Genomic DNA, 21,886 nt, shown 5'->3' on the forward strand with positions numbered 1-21,886 from the left:
GTTACCGGCTACGGAGCCACTGCCAAAAACATTACATTACTTATTTTTGCATCACTCGAACCGAAAGTTGTTCAGGGTCCGCATACATCAACTTTAATGAGAATGACTATTGTTAATATAGGCGACATAGTTTTTAAATTAAAAGATTTTCAGATTGTGGCGCCCCTTGAAATTTTTTTCAATGCAAAAAGTGTGCCACAGCTCAAAAAACGTTGGGAAACACTGCATTAAAGCGCACACAAAAATAGCATCTTCTACACCCACCTATCAAGCCAAAAGGTCCAGGCACAATTTAAGGACAAAATGTAATTTTCTTTGTCGTTAAAGAAACTTTCCAAGTCGGGATCTCGTCCTCGAATGTGAATGTTTGGCTCTAGTAGAGCCACCGGCCTTGACGGAAAACTTAAATGTAACGTGGCAGGCATCGGGACTGCCATCGTTATTCCCACGGAGAACTCTAATTTTTTTGTCAAAGAAATATCGGGCAGTGGTATTGTGACCCTGTTCCCACCACAGCTTCTGTGTTATATGTACCAGTTTGCCAGGTGATGTGTAAGTAAATCTGATGATAAGCTGATGACTCATCGGCCCCTACACGGCACCTTCATGTCAACGGCAAAACAAAATCAACAACCAAACGGTGAAGCTTTCTGTATGAATAAATAAACCAAATAATTCAACTACCAACGTCAACAGATATTTACACGCTTAGTTGGATAGTACATTTATGTATTGGCATTTGCCAACCGCAGTTACTTCCGTAAACATAGGCGTGACGCTTTTGTAGACATGCGCACTTTCCACATGGACTATCTTTTGTTATTTTGCTACGAGCAATTGCTAACTAGCGACCATAAGTATTATATTTACTTTCCTTACTGCGGGCAGCGATGGACACCGGGGCGTTATTGGAAGAATTTCAAGGCAAAATTTACATTTACTACAAAGAAAGACATTGCATTCATAAGAGTTTCTGTTTTTTTTTTGCACTGCGTGGAACCGTTAATGTTGCTAACCAACAGCTTGCAAACTAGCAACTCTATTGCAATGTGTAATTTCAAAGCCTTCTTCATTTGTTTGAGAATTAATATAAAGTAATTGTGCAAGTACTAGGAATACAATTATTATATTAAATGTTTTAATATACAAAAACCCTTCGTTTGAACCACTACATTTGGTATTTTACGTAAGAATATTCAATGGAAGGACATTTACAGTGCGTAGTAGTGTGTGTCTCTTACTGTTTAAAGTTTTGGGAACCTGAATCAATCACACTGAAATATCACCGGTGCGGCAATATAATCAAATACTCCCTCCAATGTAGTTATCCTCTTCGAACGTGTTCAACTTAGTGTTTCACTTTTAACAATCTTGTTAAAGCTAAAAAAAAATGCAATTTGCAGAATTTCAGAAGAAAGAGAAAAGGGATCCAAACCCATTATTGGAGCAATTTTTGTGTTACGTTGCCAAGACGGGCGAAGCAAAGTAAGTTTTTCTAAATTTTACTCTCAACAAATTTACATTCTATTGTCATGTTGCGCAGTATTTCATTTAGTTGTGATCAATCTTTTGCAGATTGATGTGACCAAATATCTGATCTCTCCTAGGATTCCATGGTCACAATTTAAATCCTACTTCCTGTTTAAAATGGAGAAAGTCATTGATGATTTTCACTCCTCGACTCCTGAGCAGAGAACCACACACAATAATCCCAATGTAGAAAAGGTTCCTTTTGAAGAGATGAAGAAGAGGATACTAAAAATAGTCGACAGCTTGAATGGGTGAGTACAAAAATGCTTTCATGTTACGTTTTTATTAAGACTGTATGTCTTTGCCAGCTGTAGGAAGGTTCCAAATTCAGTGTTGATGCTAGCAAATGCATCAACTCTAAACTTATCTCTTGGTAACTTTCCCAGAATCCCATTCACCATTCAACGTCTCTGCGAGCTGCTCACAGAGCCCAAGCGAAACTATACAGGAATGGATAAGTTTCTCCGAGGCATAGAAAAGGTTAGCAAATAACTACTAGTTCATAGCTATCTGACAGGCAGTTGGTCTCTATACACCCCATGTTCTATGTCATGTTGTAATTCTTTTGGTCGGTCTGAACCTGGAATGAATTTCTTTGCACATGTAATGACAAATAAAGATGTGTATCCATGGGCAGCAATTGAAAGTTGAGCATTCACACCTAGTCCTCCCAGTTTAAATGAATTGGTAGTCTATAATTGTAAATTATTTTTTTAAATAAAATCCGCAACATAATGTATTTGGAGTATATTAAACAATAACATTATCACAGTTTTTTAAATTTAATTTAAAAAAAAGTTATCATTTTATGATTATAATACAGTGGTACCTCGACATATGAGCGTAATCCGTTCCGAGACTGAGATCGTATGACGAGGTTCTCGTAACTCGAGCGGACGTTTCCCATTGAAATGAATGGAAAAAAATTTAATTCGTTCCAGCCCTCTGAAAAAAACACCAAAAACAGGATATTGGATTGGAAAAATGTTTTATTTCTTCTAATTCCCCATCTATTAACAAAGTAACACATAACTAGTGGTTTAATAGAAATAAAGTGTTTAATCTAACTAAAATTGGGCGGATTTCGCCGAGGGGAGAGGGGCACAAAAGGGGCGTGGGGCTTCGTTTTTTTTCTTCTCCACACAACGCACTCGTAAACGAAACAAACACTCCACCCTCACGTTCGCTATCGGTGGGCTGTTTGCTGTCGTACTATTCCCTTCAAAATATTCCGAAAATGATGCACACAAATGTCCTCACAATCGGATAACGCACGACCACTTGCCAACGAGCAGCAGTCTTTTATCAGCGATCGCTCCACTGCTCATGGGAGCTTTGGGGGCGCTGGCTAGCGGCTCCTTTTAGCTTGTAGCATCTGTGGTCGCATCCCCTCGAACGGCGCCTATGATAGAGTTGCTACCGTGGTTGCTATTGCGGGGAGTTGCGAGCCAGTGCCCCTGATGTTCTTATGAGCAGCCAACGAGAAGTAATATAATACTCCTCGTATTAGATAAAAATAACAGGAAATGCAGCAGCTGAGCTTACCCACGTATTGATTGTGGGTAAAGTTTTATTCTGAGTGCCATTGCCTGTCGCCATTGTGTGCACGAGTATACTTCATTACCCAGAAAGCCCTCTTTTCCCCGCGCATGCGCGTTGTGCGTTTCCTGGTCTGAATAACTCATCCGGTGCTCGTAAATATTGTTTTACACGAAAGATATGCAAAAAAAAAAATGCCATGGCCACCTGGCTTGGTCGCATCACGAAATTTTGACCGCATCACGGGCGAATTATTCGATCGAAATTTCCCTCGTAAGACGAGCATTTTGTATGACGAGCGGTCGTATGACGAGGTACCACTGTAGTATATTTTATTGACAGGCGGCCCGGCGGATGAGTGGTTAGCACGTCGGACTCGCAGTTCTGGGGTCCTGGGTTCAAGTCCAGGTTGGTCCACCTGTGTGGAGTTTGCATGTTCTCCCCGGTCCTGCGTTGGTTTCCTCCGGGTACTCTGGTTTCCTCCCACATTCCAAAGACATGCATGGTGGGCTGGTTGGAAACTCTAAATTGCCCCAAGGTATCAATGTGAGCATGAATGGTTGTCTGTCTCCTCGTGCCCTGCGATCAGCTGGCCACCTGTCCCCCGCCTCTGGCCCGAAGTCAGCTGGGATAGGCTCCAGCACCCCCCGCAGCCCTTGAGATGATGAAGCGGTTCAGAAAATGAATGAATTTTATTGAAAAATTTAATATTGTGACAAACTTGACCCAAAATGTGATGCACACAAGGATGCCAGTTTTTATTTTTATTTTTTTTTCTCGAAAATATTGTCACTTGCCGTATAAAGATTAATGGCTAAATAGCAATATGCAAACCCCAATCTCAGATTAAGTTTTTGTGCATAACGTAGAAACCGACTAAGTTTTTTTTTTTGTTCTTTTGAGGAGGCCGATAACCAATATTTGGAGCCAGTATTCATTTGTAGTAAAAGTATAAAAAATGTTGTAAAACAATGTAATAATGCAAACACTGGACTTTATTAAACCACAACATATATATAATGTATGTTTATGTACCTTATTAAATGTACAATTCAACTTTATCTGAAGGCAACAGAGGGTTAGGGATTTAAACTTGCATTGTTGTGTGTGTTTAGGGGGGTGCTCACTCGGCACTGAGTTAATCTATAATCCTTATAAAGCATGATTTATGGATGGATGTGTGGGTGTTTGTGTGTGTGTATGTTAAGATATTCTCGCTACGTTTGTCCAAACCGTGCAACGTAGAGTTCAAGTTTTTTATGGTGGCCAGAACAATTGATATAGACAATCTTCACCTCTAAGTGTGTAAACTACTTTTATTTGTTAAAGCTGAACGCGGAGTTTATGTATTAATCGTTGTTTTTACATGATGTGCCCTAAACGCACCACGTGGCTGATTGGTCGTAAGGTAGGACGCCTTTCCATGTCTTTTACAAACGTCATTTTCGGAAGAATTTCTGCCAGCGAGTTTCCAGGTGCTCCCTGGAACACTTTTTTTTCTGTAGTGACGGGAGTTATAAAACATCCATCCATTCATCCATAAATCACACGTTATCTATTCTATAATCCTTATAAAGCGTGATTTATGGATGGATGTGTGGGTGGGTGTGTGTTTGCACCTGGAAACTTCCTGGCGAAATTTTTTATGGTGGCCAGGAATGGCTGTCGGATCCTAATAGACGAGTGATTGAATTTCTTTACATTTACGTGTGTAAACTCAAGCTTTGAGCATTTGCAAGGATTATCGATGAGTATGCCTGACCAGAAATATGTTAACTTGCTCCTCTCTTGTGGTAGTTTTAAGCAGTACACTGCAGATTTGAAAAACCATACCTTCTTCAGTGCACACTGCAGTGCTTCCGCGTAGTCATTTCCGCTTGAAGTTAGTTGCATGAACTACGCAACAGCACCGCTATTTTGTGAGTTTTTATTTTCGTCATATTTTCACTTTGGTTTAAAATGTTTTAACAAAAATAACACCCAAACATTTCTTAAATACCATATTTTCACTTTGGTTTAAAATGTTTTAACAAAAATAACACCCAAACATTTCTTAAATACCGTATTTTCACACCTATAAAATGCACCGTCTGATAGGGCGCAGTCAGTATACTTTCTGTTTTTTGTCAATACATAGGGGGCCTCGTTTGAAAAGGCGTACCTAAGTTATGCTAGCCGCTAGCGTATGTTATGCTATCCGGGCATAATCGGCATCGACAATTCATTCCAAAACGTCATGTAACTTGTGCGACGCTGCCTGCCCGAACTACTATGTTGGCCATCCGTTAGCAAAGCTGTTAAATTGTGTTTGATCCATGGCTTCAGTCCATTTTCCAAGCATTCACACCCGCATTCTGTTGTCATTCACGTCAGGCATTTCCTCTGTATAAATCTAATATGCTATTTCTTTGAGTATTGAGTGTTTTCGAGGGTTAAAAGTGCTGCACATGGAAGTCAAATGCCTTGCCACCCATGGGATGTTTTGAATGGATTTACCGTAAAGCAGGGGTCTCGAACTCAATTTACCTGGGGGCCGCTAGAGGCCGAGTCTGGGTGAGACTGGGCCGCATCAGGATTTCCACAAGAAAAGCACTGATAAAACTTTCCAACGTAATCAAATATCTTTATTTTTTAACAAAAAATAATGAATTAAATAAATTAACTTAAAGATGAATAAAAAATAAATCAATCAGTAATATAAAACCAAATAATACTAATGAGCATACAGTAGATATACACTGGCTGGCTAAGTAGAGAAAATGAATTATTTTTATTCCGTTTCAAATGTCTGTATTAACAGCTCTTTAACCTTTAACTTTCTGAACTTGAATGGAACATTGAACATGAAATATTCTGAACACGGCTTCTTTTGCCTACTCCTTGCTGCTAGAGACCTGGCAGCGCTTCTTCTCACATAGTCACATTTGGCTTGAGGGAGGAAGCAGTGGAGACCCTCAGTAGAGCTTGAAGATGCTCATCAGTAAGTCTGGACCTGTACTTGGACTTATTGAAGTTCAAGGTGGAGAAGAGCTTCTCACACAAGTATGTGCTCCCAAAAAGGCACATGGTCCGCTTGAACCTTCGGGAAAGTTCAGGGAAGCTGGGGGTCAACTCTCTCAAAAATTGCCCAAGCTTGTCTGCTTCTCCACTCACCTCCCTGAACTTGGCTTTGAGTGCAGAGTTGCACTGCAGGTCAATGAGCTCCATTTGAAGCTCAGGATGGGCATCTTGCACATCAAAGGAGAAGGGGTCCGCAAAAATTTGAAATGTGGCTTTGTGTGTCTTGAAGTCTGCAAATCTGTGATCAAATTCCTCCTGTAGCTTCGAAATGGCCTCAACATACTTCTCACCACTGAATGGTGTGCCTGCATCCACGAGAGCCTTGCATGCTGGGAAATGGCAAAGGTTTGTCTGAGAGAGCTGGGCTTTCCATAACACAAGTTTAGTGCATAATGCTCTCACGTTGTCATAGGCAGCACTGACAAGTTGCCCCTGGCCTTGTAGCTTCTTGTTCAGTACATTAAGCTCATGTGTGATATCAACAAGAAAAGCCAAGTCCATGAGCCATTTGGGATCACTTAGCACAGGATCAATCAACTCACAAACGGCGTAGCTAGCTTTGACTGCTGCATTAGTGTCTTTGGTAGCCTTCTTGAAGAGATCCTGTTGCCTCAGAAGACGTGTTTTAAGACTGGCAACCTGGTTGGCTCTCTCATCTCCCTGGTATTTTTCGTACTCCTCAGCATGTCTCATAGTACAATTACGTTTCAAATTGTATTCCTTGTGCACCGCAACTTTTTCAGTGTAAATGAGACACGTCGGGGTGCCCCTGTGTTCAACAAAGAAATATTGCACTCCCCACTTTTCTTGAAACTGTCTGTGCTCATCACCGACCTTTCTCTTCACGGCAGGCTTTGAAAGAGACATCTCTGGGGCTCTGTAATATGTTTTTCCACTTGGAATGAGTCTCGGGTTGATCTTTCACATTCAGTCGCGCGGGTTTGTGGCGCATGTGCACTTTCGCTCTCCGTTTCAATCGCGGAGATGGCTACAGACACTGACACAGGCTGGATCACGGATCATAGCGCCTCATTCAGTTCTATGCTGAGAGCAGCGGAGGAGTGTGCGCGCCGAGCGGAGTGATCGGCCTCACGGCTTCTCCTCCGCCCAGCTGATTGGAGGAATGAATGAGTGAGTGAGCGAGGCACTGGACAGCCCGGCCGATGTCCCGCCCTCCAGAGCCGTATACCTCACCGTGATTGGTTCATTCAGCTCCGAACCAAAGTTCCCTCTAATTTTTTGTTGGTCTGAGCAGAAAGACAACCTCCCTGAGCGCACTGAGTACCAGTGTGAGCGACATCATCGGTACTCGGATGATTCGCCTAAAGACGTTTCGCCGACGGACGTTTGACAGACGGGCAGGTCGCCGAATGGACGTTCCACCGAACGTTCATTCGGCCGAACGGAGGTTTCGCCGAAACGGGATTCGAACGCTCGCCCCGCCGGATCGTGTGTGTACAAGTTTTTCAACCTCGGCCCGCGGGCCATATACGGCCCGTTAGGATTTTTAATCCGGCCCGCCGCCGGTGTTGTCCAAAGGAGAGGAGTCTACGGTCCTTTGGAGTGTGCAGGACACTGCTGAGGACTTTCTACGACACTGTGGTGGCCTCTGCAGTGTTTTATGCAGTGCTTTGTTGGGGATGCGGGAGCACGGAGAGGGACAGGAACAGGCTGAATAAGCTGGTCAGGAGGGCCAGCTCTGTTCTGGGCTGTCCTTTGGACTCTGTGGAGGAAGTGGGAGACCGGAGGATGCTGACCAGGATGATGTCCATCATGGACAGCACCTCCCACCCCCTGCATGAGTCTGTGGAGTCCCTCCGAAGCTCCTTTAGCAATAGACTGCGGCACCCTCATTGCAGGAAGGAGCGCTTCCGCAGATCCTTCCTCCCATCAGCTGTCAGGCTCTTTAACAAAAAAATGGCTGTGTGTTAAGACCTACCGTATGCATGCATGTACATTTATGTGTATGTATGTATGTATATATGTCCTAAGCAACACGCTTACTTAATTATATATTTATTCATGTATTTATTTCTTGACCTACTTATTACCTATCTATTTATGTCTAAAATGCCTTTCCTATTCCTGCATCCTCACCCTCTTGCCACTGGAACAACGAATTTTGCCGAATACGGGATGAATAAAGTTATCCAATCCAATCCAATCCAATCCAATTATAGTAAAAATCAATGTTCGTCTACCATCAATGGCAGTCCGGGAATAAGCACTCTTGGGCAGGCAGATGTAGCAGAACCGAGCCGTAAAATGACAGCAATCGGGTCAAATCCATCCTAAAACAGCATTTAATGATTAAATACAAATACTGGATGATATCGCGATGGAGGCAAAAAAACGTCTATAGACGTCCATTCGCCAAACGGCTCAAAATGCTCTCAAATTCGGTCAAATCCAGCTGAAAACAGCGTTTAATGATTAAATACAAATACTAGTACGACCTGTCCGTCTGTCAAACGTCCGTCGGCGAAACGTCTTTAGGCGAATCATCCGGTCACGACATCATCATTGCTCGCTATCGGCACACCAGTATCACACCTGCCACAAGCAGGTGCATGTCAATGTTCCCTCTAATTTTTCATGTAAAACATGCTGTAAAACAAGAAAAACATGAGTGGACAGAGCTACTGCCACTGGCTGCCACTTAAACGGCGCCATCATGGGGAAAGGGGTAAAAAAATAAAAAAATAAAAATTAAAAAAAAATAAAAAAAAAAATTAAAAAAATAAATAAATCGATCTTTCATATTAAGACGGGGGCCGCAAATTATCGTCCCGCGGGCCGCAGTTGGCCCGCGGGCCGCAAGTTTGAGACCCCTGCCGTAAAGCTTAGAATGCGCGGGGAGGCTATTTTTAGGGTGAACGTCCGCTGGGTTGATCGCAATAAGTAGCGTGCCGGCAAGAAATAAAATCAGTTACTCAAGCGCTCAGGGCCATACAAAAATTGAATTTCGTTCATAGACCAGGTGCACCGACCGATTGGGTGCATCGACCATTTTAGAGAAAATTTTAGACTTTAGGCGTCCTATAGGTGTGAAAATACGGTAGGTAAAATTCATCATCCTTTCTTTGGAAATTGACCCTCAGTTTTCCTTACTTTTTCCTAAAAGGCATACTCCTGCTTCCTTATACTTGTACATAATTGTATACACATTTGCTGTGTTATGCGTGTAACTGAAAATTTCCTTTCTCATTAACCCATTTTTCAAAAGAGATTTTTTTTATAGCGCAACAACTGTCTTTTGGTTCTAAACAAGAAGGGGGGACCGGCGAAACCGGGCTCCCCTTCTTGTTACCAACAAATGGTGCCTGAATTGAAGCTTAAGCCGAGCAGACAACATCAAAACCCCGGACTTAACGAGCAGCTGTGAGATGGTTGATGTTAGACCAGAGTAGTGTTTCCCAAACACTGTGCCGCAATAAACTGGTGTGTCGTGAGCAATGGTCAGGTGTGCCGTGGGAAATTACATTGTCATACATTGTAATATTCTGAGAGAAAATATATTACGAGATTAACGTCAAAATATGACGAACACTAAATCATAGATTATGCTATTACAAGATTCCAATCGTATAACAGTAATTTTGTTGCTCTGTTCGAGCTCTATGGACTCTGATACATCTGAACAGATTTTGATGAAAATTGACACAGTTATACTTTAAGTGTCTGGAAGTGACATCGGCTAGGTTTTGTGTCAAAACACTCCCGATAAATATCGAAAATCGATAATCCAAAAAAATTGGGTTTCTGAAAAAGTTGTCCGATACACATCAAATTTGACATGAGTTTGCAAGCTACCGTCATAAGTGTTAATCTGGAGTTTCAAGATCATGGGTCTTTTAACAGCAAAGAAAATCGATAAAATATTAAAACCACTGCAAGAATAGTGCTTTGCACATGGCCAGTTTCATATTCTCTCCGAAAACTCTGGCCAAAAACATTGTTTACAAAGAAGTTCTTCCTTCTTTCCAATCGCCATCGAAGCTAATGATGAAAGTCGAGCCTGTCCTGTCATATTTCTGGCATAGTCCGTTTTGAAAATGGCTTTAAATCAACACAACAATATACTATTTGCTTGTGGAGCTAAGTTAGCGCACTGAAAGTGCCGCACACACCATTTTCCCGGCTGTAACAGGCTTGCTAGCTTTGGAGTTGACCGCCCTTTCTTAATGATGTCCATTTTTTTCTGGAAAAGTCCGTCTGGAAAATAGCTTTGTGAGCGAATCTGCAACAGAATCCATTTGTTTTTGCTTCTGTCGGCCATTGTGGGTGGAGTTTGCGATCTCTGGCTGCTTTGGCCCGCCTACTAGCCAATCATAGTTGGTGAAAGCAATGACGTATCCCAGCCAGTAAAATGCCAACGCCTATGAAAAATCATTGTGGTGTTGCCAATTCGAAATCTGATTGGTTAAAAGCAACAGTCTTGTTTAATGCAGCAGACCCCGCAGAACTGATTTTGAAGGCTTTGAGGCAGATCTGATCTGGCAACAAATAATGGCTGAAATGTGATTGGTTAAATGCTTCAATATGAAAACACATCTGGAAGCAGTGCAACCAGGGGGGAAACAAATGAAATGAAGCTAACAGACCATTTGGAATAATAAGTATTGATGGACAAAATATAATATGATTCAGATATTTCTTAGGCCAGCAGAGAAGGCCTTGAAGGCCCTGACGGCCCGCCACTGCCAACATGCATACCAACAACCGGGCTCTTCTGCTTGTTGTTAATATAGGCAACACTGTTTTAAATTAGATGATTTTCAGATGGTGGTGTGCCTTGATATTTTTCATCATCATTTTCTGGACCGCTTTATCCTCATTGGGGTCACGAGGGGGTGCGGGAGCCCATCCCAGCTGACTTCGGGCCAGAGGCGGTGGCCAGCCGATCGCAGAGATCGAGGAGACGGACAACCATTCTCTCACACACTCAAACCTAGGGGCAATTTAGAGTGTCCAATCAGCCTACCATGCATATCTTTGGAATGTGGGAGGAAACCGGAGTACCCAAAGAAAACCCACGCAGGCCCGGGGAGAACATGCAAACTCCACACAGGTGGACCGACCTGGATTTGAGCCCAGGACCCCCACTGTGAGGCGGACGCGTTAACCACTCAGCCGCCGGGCCGCCCCCTTGATATTTTCTTCAATGCAAAAAGTGCCGCAGCTAAAAAAAAAGGGTGGGAAACACTGGGCTAGAGCATCCAGAAGAGAGGCTCCGCTGCATTTGAGCAACAATAACCCACTTTTAAATTGATTATTTCATATCGCCCAGTCGCATTAAAAACAGGCCGATACCGATATATGTCAAACGGCCATATATCGGGCCGATAATCAGTCAATTTATAGTATAATGTAAATGAGCAAAGAAAAATAATCTGCAAATCTTTTTCAACCTATATTCATTTGAATACACCTATGAAAACAGTCTTCAAAATGTTCAAATCAATGGCTTTTTTTTCAAAAATATTTGACAATTTTGTACTCGAAGAAAATTCAATATAGGTTGAAAAAGATTTGGACACCATTCCTGTTTTTATTTGCATCTTATCCCAACTTCATTGGAACTGGAATTTGCATAAGATATTTATATCTCTCTTGTTTATGCCTTTCAGAATGTAATGGTTGTCAGCTGTGTATACCCTGCATCTGAGTAAGTACTAAAATTGTCATGTCAATATGTTATGCATCACATTTGTGCTGTGAGTTTGCGCTTAACTGACATTTTCTGTCCTTTTTTACTTTACAAAAAGGAAACATGGCACATCCACTTCACATAGAATGAACGGAGTAATGTTTCCTGGTACATCTTCTTTATACTCGGAAAGGTGGGAGCCACTATTAAAAGTTCTAATGCACAAAAATCCATCAGTGGCAGAGTTGATTACTTATAGAAAGTAAATTTTTAGATATCTATGTGAACGAAATTTATTTACCATTCTATTATAGCAGAAATGTGAATGGACCAAGCATGCCAAAACAGCTCAGCAGGCCAAAACTCTATTTGTCTTCATCGACACTTTCCATCAATGGTCTCCCTGAGTGTGCACTTAGCAAGGAGCCGGAGACCACTCCAGACCAGGCGGTGGAGCGTTGTGTCAGGTAGGATAAACAGTACTTCATAAATATATTAGAGCATTTACATATCAGAGACTGTAGAATATCTACATTATTACAATACTTTTTCAAGTTGTAAATGCGGTTTGCTTGAACTTAATTTTACAGTAATCCCTAATTTTTCGCAGATAATGTAGACAGGACCAGGCCGCGATAATCGAAAAATCGCGAAGTAAGATCACAGCTATGATTACTACATACCATACTACATGTTTTCGCACCTATACGAAAATACAAGTACACAAGTACAATTATCAAGACGTGTATTTATTAGATATCACAGCTACAGGCATATGAAAAGATTATGTTTTTTATGATTATGTATTAACATTTAAATATAATCTATAAATAAAAAAAAGAAAATACGTTAAGTACTGTACGCAGAGTAAAAATAGTTCCTCTCCGCTTGATTCAAATAATTAAAAAACAGGTTATTGGAGCTTTAGTCCAAGTCCTCTTTGTCAGATTTGAGAGGCATTTTTGTAGAAATAGTGTTGTTGTTGTTGTCTTGACACTGTCAAGACGATTGCCAAATTCATCATTCGTCGTCCGTCAATGTTGTCATCAGTCTCCTGAGTGGCCCCATGCAGGTGTGTTGACGTCCTATCGTCATGCCAGCTTCCCAGCCGTATCTATGGCGTGAATCCATCGTAATGCTAGTTCTTTTTTTTATTCCTCGGAGTCAGGGTGTCTTAGTCCACATGAGAATTTGAGGTTCCTCACCTCGGAAGATGCAAGTTTCGGGCGGTGAACAATGGCACGTCCGCGCCGGTAGCCAAGCTAACGCGGCAGCGCTCTGGGGAGAAGAACGGTCGCTGCAACGTGCAGCACGGCAACCTGGGCGGAGAAACCAGCTGCTACATCTCGGACCTCTTCACCTCATGAGAATGTATTTTATTTTTTCTCAGCATTCAGATCGCCACAACACGTGCATTTACAGTTGTGGTCAAAAGTTTACATACACTTGTGAAGAACAATGTCATGCTCTCTTGAGTTTCCAGTTATTTCTACAACTCTGATTTTTCTCTGATAGAGTGATTGGAACAGATACTTCTTTGTCACAAAAACATTCATGAAGTTTGGTTCTTTTATGACTTTATTATGGGTGAACAGAAAAAAATGATCAAATCTGCTGGGTCAAAAATATCCATACAGCAACGCTAATATTTGGTAACCTGTCCCTTGGCCATTTTCACTTCAATTAGGCACTTTTGGTAGCCATCCACAAGCTTCTGGTTGAATCTTTGACCACTCCACTTGACAGAATTGGTGCAGTTCAGTTAAATTTGATGGCTTTCTGACATGGACTTGTTTCTTCAGCATTGTCCACAAGTTCTCAATGGGGTTTAAGTCAGGACTTTGGGAAGGCCATTCGAAAACCTTAATTCTAGCCTGATTTAGCCATTCCATTACTACTCAACTGCGCCCAAGATCCAATCTTCGGGTTGATGACTTTAGGTTATCTTGAAGAATTTGAAGGTAATCCTCCTTCATTATCCCATTTACTCTCTGTAAAGCACCAGTTCCATTGGTAGCAAAATAGCCACCAATACTAATACTACCACCACCGTGCTTGACGGTAGGCATGGTGTACTTGGGGTTAAAGGCCTCATCTTTTCTCCTCCAAACATATTGCTGGGCATTGTGGCCAAAAGCTCGATTTTTGTTTCGTCTGACCACAGAACTTTCCTCCAGAAGGTCTTATCTTTGTCCATGTGATCAGCAGCAAACTTCAGTCGAGCAATAAGGTGCTGCTTTTGTATCAAGGGCTTCCTTCTTGCACGGCAGCCTCTCAGTCCATGGAGATGCAAAACACGCTTGACTGTGGACACTGACACCTGTGTTCCAGCAGCTTCTAATTTTTGGCAGATCTGCTTTTTGGTGATTCTCGGTTGAATTTTCACCCTCCTGACCAAGTTTCTCTCAGCAGCAGGTGATAGCTTGTGTTTTCTTCCTGATCGTGGCAGAGACAAAACAGTGCCATGCACTTTATACTTACAAACAATTGTTTGCACTGTTGCTCTTGGGACCTACAGCTGCTTTGAAATGGCTCCAAGTGACTTTCCTGACTTGTTCAAGTCAAGGATTCGCTTTTTCAGATCCATGCTGAGCTCTTTTGACTTTCCCATTGTAGCGTTTGTGGGTGTTTGCATCCAATGAGCCTTATTTAAATGGCCTCAGAGAAGTCACCAGCTGTAGTCACTCATAATCACTCACAAGAAGTTAAGAGGCCATGCTATGAAGCTCATTTCACTGACACAACTTTCTAAGTCACCAAAATTGCTGATTCGTGTTGCTGTATGTATATTTTTGACCCAGCAGATCTGATCACTTTTTCTGTTAACCCATAATAAAGCCACAAAAGAACCAAACTTCATGAATGTTTTTTGTGACAAGGAAGTATCTGTTCCAATCACTCACTCTATCAGAGAAAAATCAGAGTTGTAAAAATAACTGGAAACTCAAGAGAGCCATGACATTATGTTCTTCACAAGTGTATGTAAACTTTTGACCACAACTGTATATAGTTCGCAGTCTAGCTCTGAATGTTCTGTTGACGCCAATCTAGCAGCTGGAGTTCTTTTGTCAATCCACCTAATTAGTGTGCTCGCCGTCATACTGGGTGTATTGACAAAATGACTACATATCCCAGCATGAACCGCGCACGGGGGAAAATGAGGTACCCAGACATTTTGTCGACGGACAATTCGTCGCCGGACACTTCGTTGCCGGACACTTCGTCGACGGACACTTCGTCGACGGACAATTCGTCGGGACATTTTCGTTTTATTTATTGCCTTTTATTTTAATGTCAAAGTTCCTTTAAAAAATCTGAAGTAAAAACTCATGATTATAATTTTGAGAGAGATTACCTGGTTGATCGCTTTCAACAAATTATTTATGCAACAAAACAATCGTTCGCGAGGCTGAGGTTAGGTTAACCCTAACCTTAACCACTCTCCCCTAATCCTAACCACTAACCTTAACCACTATCCCCTAACCCTAATTCTAACCACTAACCTTAACCACTATCCCCTAGCCCGCGACGAAATGTCCGTTGACTAAATGTCCGGTCGACGAAATGTCCGGTCGACGAAATGTCCGTACAGAGATGAGGTCAACAAACTGTCTTCGTGGTGTTTGGTGAACAATCTCACACTAAACACCAAGAAACCTAAAGAAATACATAATCCTGGACTTCCGCAAACGCAGCACAGATCTGGCCCCACTCCTCATAAATGGAGTATGCGTAGAGAGGGTCCAGTCCTTCAAATTCCTGTTCCTGTTCCTGCGCTGTTCCAGCTGCTGCTCTCTGGCAGATGCTACAGGTCTCACAAGGCACGGACAAATAGACTTAAGGACAGTTTTTTCCCCACAGCCATCAAGACTCTGAACTTGCGTTAGCACGACACACAATCCCTTCTGTGCAATAACTTCGGGTTGTGCAATAACAATGCGCAAGATCTTAGACTGTGCAATATTTTAGAATTTACCTAGCCGGGATGTGACTTTTTATACTTTTATATTACGATTTGGGTTTTTTTTACTGGGAAAACGCACTTCGTGGAGTAGCACCACCAATTTCGTTATACGCAGCTGTGTATGATGACAATAAAGGCTTTTGATTTGATTGATTGACCCTCAGACAAAATGTTCCTCCTTTTACGCTAACAACTTTTTTGCGGGTGAATACATCCAAAAAATACAAGTGAGCATTGGGCTCAGATAGATGTTTTTATACAAGTTATGATCCATATAAGAATTCACAAATTAGTGAAGTTGTGAATGCTGAACTGTTGTCGCTTCCTGATGACATATCAGCAGCTTTGCCTTTCTCCTGATTGGCTTGGCATTGGAAGGCCCAGAGCTGGTTGAAGGACTTGAGGTTGTCAAGTTGATACGGCATGATGAATCAGGCAGGACTGCCTTTTTTACAAGGCTTGTTTTAGCCTGGCAGGGGGGAAAAAGCCCAGATGGCCTACCAGACTAATAAAACACTGAAGAAATCACTTTTTTTGTGTGTACATAGCTTTTTTAAACCTAATCATTCATTAGAATGTCAGCATTAATTTTTGGTTATTTCTCTTTTTTTTCAGCATTGACCCTTTTTTAGGCAGTGAAGTCACTCAGAATCGGATAAAGAATCGACACACTAATGACGAGGAGGTAGAAGACGGTTCTGATGCTGAGAATCACAAGAGCAAGAGGCTAAAGGTCAACAAAAAGGAAGAGGGCAACGACACAACCATTAAAAACCAGGAATCCTCGTGTCAAGGCACACAGAAATCAGCGACAGGTGAATCAATAGAATGCTACCGCATTCAAGAATTCAAAAGTGAAACATCCATTCATAGTGGGGCAAATAAGTATTTAGTCAACCACCAAATCGTGCAAGTTATCCTATTTGAAAAGATTAGAGAGGCCTGTAATTGTCAACATGGGTAAACCTCAACCATGAGAGACAGAATGTGTGAAAAAAATGGACTTTCAACTCCATCCACAGATTTTCTATGGGCTTGAGATCCTGAGACTGGCTAGGCCACTCCAGGACCAATAATGAGTTAAAACAGATGCTATTAATACAGGTAACGAGTGGAGACCTCGTTAGAAGAAGTTAGACCTCTTTGACAGCCAGAAATCTTGCTTGTTTGTAGGTGACCAAATACTTATTTTCCACTCTAATTTGGAAATAAATCATTTAAAAATAAAATAAAATCATTTTCTTTTTTCTCTTTCCACAATCTGTCTCTCATGGTTGAGGTTTACCCATGTTGACAATTACAGGCCTCTAATCTTTTCAAGTAGTAGAACTTGCACAATTGGTGATTGACTAAATAATTATCTGCCCCACTGTATATAAAGTCCATTCTAGATGAGCCAGGTAGGTTTCAATAAAATCTCCTGACATTGATTCATTCAGTCTAGGATAAACCACTTCAGTCAAACACGTATAGTGGCGTGAAAAAGTACAGTCGTACCTCTACTTACAAAATTAATTGGTTCCAGAACTTTTTTCGTAAGTTGAAAATTCATAAGTAGAGCAGTACTTTATATGTAAATTCTCTAATTTGTTAACGGTCCTCACAAAACTACAAACTAAACCCTTAAAAATTCATCAGTGTCCCAATTTTGTAGGAAAGACGTGAAGACACACAAGAATGAGAGAAAATTATCATAAAATTATTTAATAAGCCATTAAAATGAATAATAAACATGCAAAATCTATTCGTGTTGAAGCGTAGGTGCACAATTGTCAGTAAGCTAACGATAGACAAAAGAGACAGAAGACGCGAACACATGCACACACATCTAATAAAAAATAAAATAAGGAATTCAAAACCACATTACAGTAATACCTTGATATACAATCTTAATGCGTTCTGGTACCGAGCTCGTATATCAATTAACTTGTATCTCAAATCAATACTTTTTTGAGAGAGATAGAAAGGGTGGGGGGAGCGAGAGAGAGCGCAAAGCACGTAACAATAACAAACTTTAAATTTAGCGTAAATTAATTTTGATTACGATACACACACACTTAAATGGGTGTAACTTTGTTGTGCTATAACCGAGGCAAAGGTGTGAAGGAATTCCACCGCAAGTTTCGAGTCTGAACTTGCTGCTCCCCCATGCCTCACAACCGAGTGTATTCCGGTTCGTTTTTTTAAATGATCAAACCAGCCATGACCCGCTCTGAAGGGTCCTGCCGGTGTCTTTTTCAGATGCATGCTTTGATTTCAAGTCCCTGTAGATTCCCCTCTTTTTCGCAGATTATCGACTCGCTCACGCTATCTCCCGCTTAAGTGTATATCTTTGAACCATATTAAACGAAGGCTCTCCATCTCGTTAAGAAGGTATCTGCACAGCTAGGAAATGATGGTTAGCCCTTCATTGCACTGCTTTGGTCCCATTGTTTTTCCCTTAATCTTGCACTAATAATGCAAATAATGCAACCTGTATGGCCGGTGCTCGTAGATATCTTTACCCAAGGGAGTTGCGGTGAGGAAGACAAAGCGATGCTGTTCTCATAAGCAGCCTCTCACATACTCAGCAACTTGGCGGCCGCATCGGGAACCATCTCGTATGCTCGTATCTCAAATTTGTCTCATATTTCAAGACAAAAATGTGCTCGGAATTTTCCTCGTATCTCAAATGTCTCGTTTGTTGGGACACTCGTATGTCAAGTTATTACTGTACATTTAACTTTTAATCTTTTTCATCAACGATTTATGATTTCTTTGGCATCTACTTTTTATACTATTTTATTTATTGCCACTGCTTCTTACCTGTTTGGGTTTAAGTTCCCCTTCGGCAGTGCTTGCCGATGGACGTTTTGAGAAAAAGCAATCTAAAGATAATTGCCCCCCCCCCTTTTTTCCTCATTTGTGCTGTTGGAATGGTGGCTGCTTTCTCCTCAGCCGCCTTCTCGTTGAATTCCTCATGTATTGCCGAGCACTGCATTAACTACTGCTCCATTGAGCGTTTGTTTTGGTGCCCCTCGACCAACTCGTCAATGCCCTCCTTACTGACCACCAGCCCCATCGCCACACAATTTTGCACACCACAGGCTCCGGTTCAGGTTGAGGCTCGACAGGTTCCTCCAGCATAAGTTCAAGCACGCAACGACGAACGGCAGTCAAACGGACATAAGAGAATCTTGAAACTTGGAGAATTTTTGTTGTGAGACAGCCAATGAGAGCCCAGTAGAGTGTAGCGAGATTGTAAAGTGAGAATCAATTTCAAAATAAAATAAAGGATATGGGAAATGTATTGACATTTGGGGATTTCGTAACTTGGCTCTTGTTTTCGTGTCTTGAGGCAATCATTTGCATCCCGAAAGCTTTCGTAACCTCAACCCTTTCGTACCTAGAGACATTCGTAAGTAGAGGTATGACTGCATTTGCCCCTTCTTGACACTACGATAAGAAAAACACTGGCCAAAGCTGGTATTCATGGCCGAATTCCAAGGCGAAAACCATTGCTGTCCATAAAAAAATATAAAGGCTCTTCTTACGTTTGCCAGAAAACATCTTGATGATCCTCCACACTTTTGGAAGAACATTCTGTGGACTAATGAGTCAAAAGTTGAATTTATTGGAAGGTGTGGCCCGTGACATTTGGCGAAAAAATGGCACAGCATTTCATCAAAAGAACACTATACCAACAGTGAAGCATGGTGGGATGATGTATTTGATTGTCTGGGGCTGCTTTGCTCCCTCAGGACCAAGACGACTTGCTGTAATTGATGGAAGAATGATTTCCGCTTTCTACCAGCAAATTTCTAAGGAAAACGTCTGGCCCTCACTTCATGCGCTCAAACTCCAGCGCTCTTGGAGCATGCAGCATGACAACTATCCAAAGCACACCTGCAGGTCCACCCCTGAGAGACAAAAAAAAAGTTAAGGTTTTGGAGTGGTCAAGTCAAAATCTGGATTTAAATCCTATTGCAATGCTGTGGTGTGTTCTGAAATTGTCTGTTAATGCTAGAAAACCCTCTAATATTGTGGAATTTAAACAATTCTGCCCAGAAGAGTGGGACAAAATTCCTCCAAAGCATTGTGATAGACTCCTCACAAATGATCGTAAATCCTCGATTTCAGTTATTGCTGCCAAATGTGGGACAACCCTTTATTAGGTTCAGGGGGCAATTACTTTTTAACAGAGCGCCAGACAAGTTTGTAATTTTTTCTGCCTATGTAAATAAATCATCATTTAGAAACTGCAATTTTTATTTTCCTTGGGTTGTTTCTGTGTCATACTAAAATTGTTTTGATTATCTGAACCCTTTGTGTGTGATAAATATGCAAAAAAACACAAATCAGGAAGGGGGCAAATATTTTTCATGACACTATCTAGTCATGAATGACAGGCAATCTTCAATTTTTTTGTGATTTTCAATCGTTTAATGGTACAAGTATTTTAAAATTTACCACTAGAAAATACAACTACATACTCACCCTTTGATAAGTGACAGACATGTAGTAGGCTGGAGTTGGAAGCAAACAGTGCAAATATTCCTAAAATGATGCATAATACTTTTTATTGTACCATTGTGAACTTAGTTTAAAGAAATCTAAAATAATATTGATGGTTATTTGACAACAAATGTTTGACTAAGAAGATTTAACTCTGATTTACCGAAGCAAAAAGAAAGTGGAAATGAATTTTGAATTTAGTGTTTCACAAGTTTTTCCATTCAAATGCTTCCCAGGGCCAATTAGTCCACCAACAGAGGCATGTGGAAAAGAGGCAGATGAAGAGAACACCTACTGTGAAAGCACTGTACATCAATTGCAGCAACAACTGAAGATGAATACACTCTCTGAGCGTAAGACTGGTGAAAGCAGCAGTCGCAGTGATGGGGACTGCCTGCCCAGTGTCAAACTGGTCCTCTCCCATTCTGGCATTTCACAAAACTTGTCAACGGGGGGCGATGCAGAGGATTCAAACTGCACGAAGACTGAACTCGAGCCTCGTGAAAGTGACTAGGTATCCTGATCACACGACTGACTTTTGACTCTGTATACATTCAAGTGTATACTGGAGCGACAAGCTCCAGGATAAAAAGTGATTTTTACTTATATGTTCCTCGCATGAAGAACTTTTGTATGCTTTCAGTTTAAACTGTTTGGTCAAATACGTATCAGCTAATCTCCAAACTGGATTAGGGAACTTTTTCACTGACTGTTTTTTTTCGATTCCCCCGTCACCACGTTAATATCTAACCATCATTTAGCCCTCATAAGAGCTATGTTTGGTATTATTTCCATGTATTTCCAAAAATCAATTTAAAAAAAAAAAGTTTTATTCAATCATAATTTTGCCACGGAGAATGTCTGCCCCAGATGAATAAGAACATTTGGCTCTTTTCATTTAACATTTGGCAACTTTCCAAAGATTTTTTTTAATTAACACTGCACTTAATAGCACTAGTTTGTTGAAGGACCTAAAGTGACTGCAGTAAAGTCCTTTCAGTGCAACTTTGCATTACAGTCCTTAAGTTCCTCCCCACAATGGGATAGTTAGATGAAGTCTTGTATATATTATTATTATTATTATTTTTTATAAATGTTTTTTACAACAAGGATTGCACGGGTCTGCATGCTAAATGGTTTTGGGCACATGTCACGCATCATGCCACAAAGTAAAATAGCTGGAAAATGAGATCCTTGATTGTATTCATGGAAAGAATTAACCTTCTCAGAATCACAAAAACACAAATACACACACACACTTTTCAGTTTGATTTAATGTTGAAATTATACTCAAGATTTTGCACTCTTTTGAATGCCTACCAACTGAGTGCTGATCAGGTCTGTTTTTCGCCAAGTTATGGCATATATTTTGCACAGTACATGTTGGGTTTTAGGGTCGGCCCGGCGGCTTGAATGGTTAGCGCGTCGGCCTCACAGCTCTGGGGTCCTGGGTTCAAATCCAGATCGGTCCACCTGTATGGTTTGCATGTTCTCCCCGGGCTTCTGTGGGTTTTCTCCAGGTACTCCGCTTTCCTCTCACATTCCAAATACATGCCCCTAAATTGCCCCTAGATATGAGTGTGAGCGTGAATGGTTGTCCGTCTCCTCTTGCCCTGCGATCAGCTGGCCACCAATTCAGGGTGTCTCCT

The 21,886-nt window shown here is 41.4% G+C and overlaps 1 protein-coding gene across 3 annotated transcripts; it reads left to right on the plus strand.

The window, feature by feature from the left end:
- Nucleotides 1–764: 764 nt before the first annotated feature.
- Nucleotides 765–21,426, plus strand: LOC144074003 (serine/threonine-protein phosphatase 4 regulatory subunit 2-A-like). Of its 3 annotated transcripts, none has more exons than XM_077600081.1 (9): nucleotides 765–924; nucleotides 1,404–1,485; nucleotides 1,608–1,781; nucleotides 1,917–2,010; nucleotides 11,760–11,797; nucleotides 11,898–11,972; nucleotides 12,094–12,246; nucleotides 16,359–16,558; nucleotides 20,474–21,426. In XM_077600081.1, the coding sequence occupies exons 1-9, from the start codon at nucleotides 891–893 to the stop codon at nucleotides 20,749–20,751; spliced, it is 1,128 nt and encodes a 375-aa protein (XP_077456207.1). In that variant the 5' UTR covers nucleotides 765–890; the 3' UTR covers nucleotides 20,752–21,426. The 3 variants fall into 3 exon arrangements, with proteins under 3 accessions (XP_077456207.1, XP_077456295.1, XP_077456382.1); XM_077600169.1 differs by having other exon boundaries at nucleotides 12,097–12,246; XM_077600256.1 differs by lacking the exon at nucleotides 20,474–21,426 and adding an exon at nucleotides 19,484–20,454.
- The last annotated feature ends 460 nt before the right edge of the window (nucleotides 21,427–21,886 follow it).

The sequence above is a fragment of the Stigmatopora argus genome, chromosome 1 (assembly GCF_051989625.1).
Source record: "Stigmatopora argus isolate UIUO_Sarg chromosome 1, RoL_Sarg_1.0, whole genome shotgun sequence".
Lineage (NCBI taxonomy): Eukaryota > Metazoa > Chordata > Actinopteri > Syngnathiformes > Syngnathidae > Stigmatopora > Stigmatopora argus.

Coding starts and splice junctions, on each gene's coding strand:
- LOC144074003 (XM_077600081.1), top strand. CDS start 891: ATGGACACCGGGGCGTTATTGGAAGAATTTCAAG. Junction 925..1,403: donor GTTATTGGAAGAATTTCAAG/GCAAAATTTACA, acceptor TGCAATTTGCAG/AATTTCAGAAGAAAGAGAAA. Junction 1,486..1,607: donor GCCAAGACGGGCGAAGCAAA/GTAAGTTTTTCT, acceptor GATCTCTCCTAG/GATTCCATGGTCACAATTTA.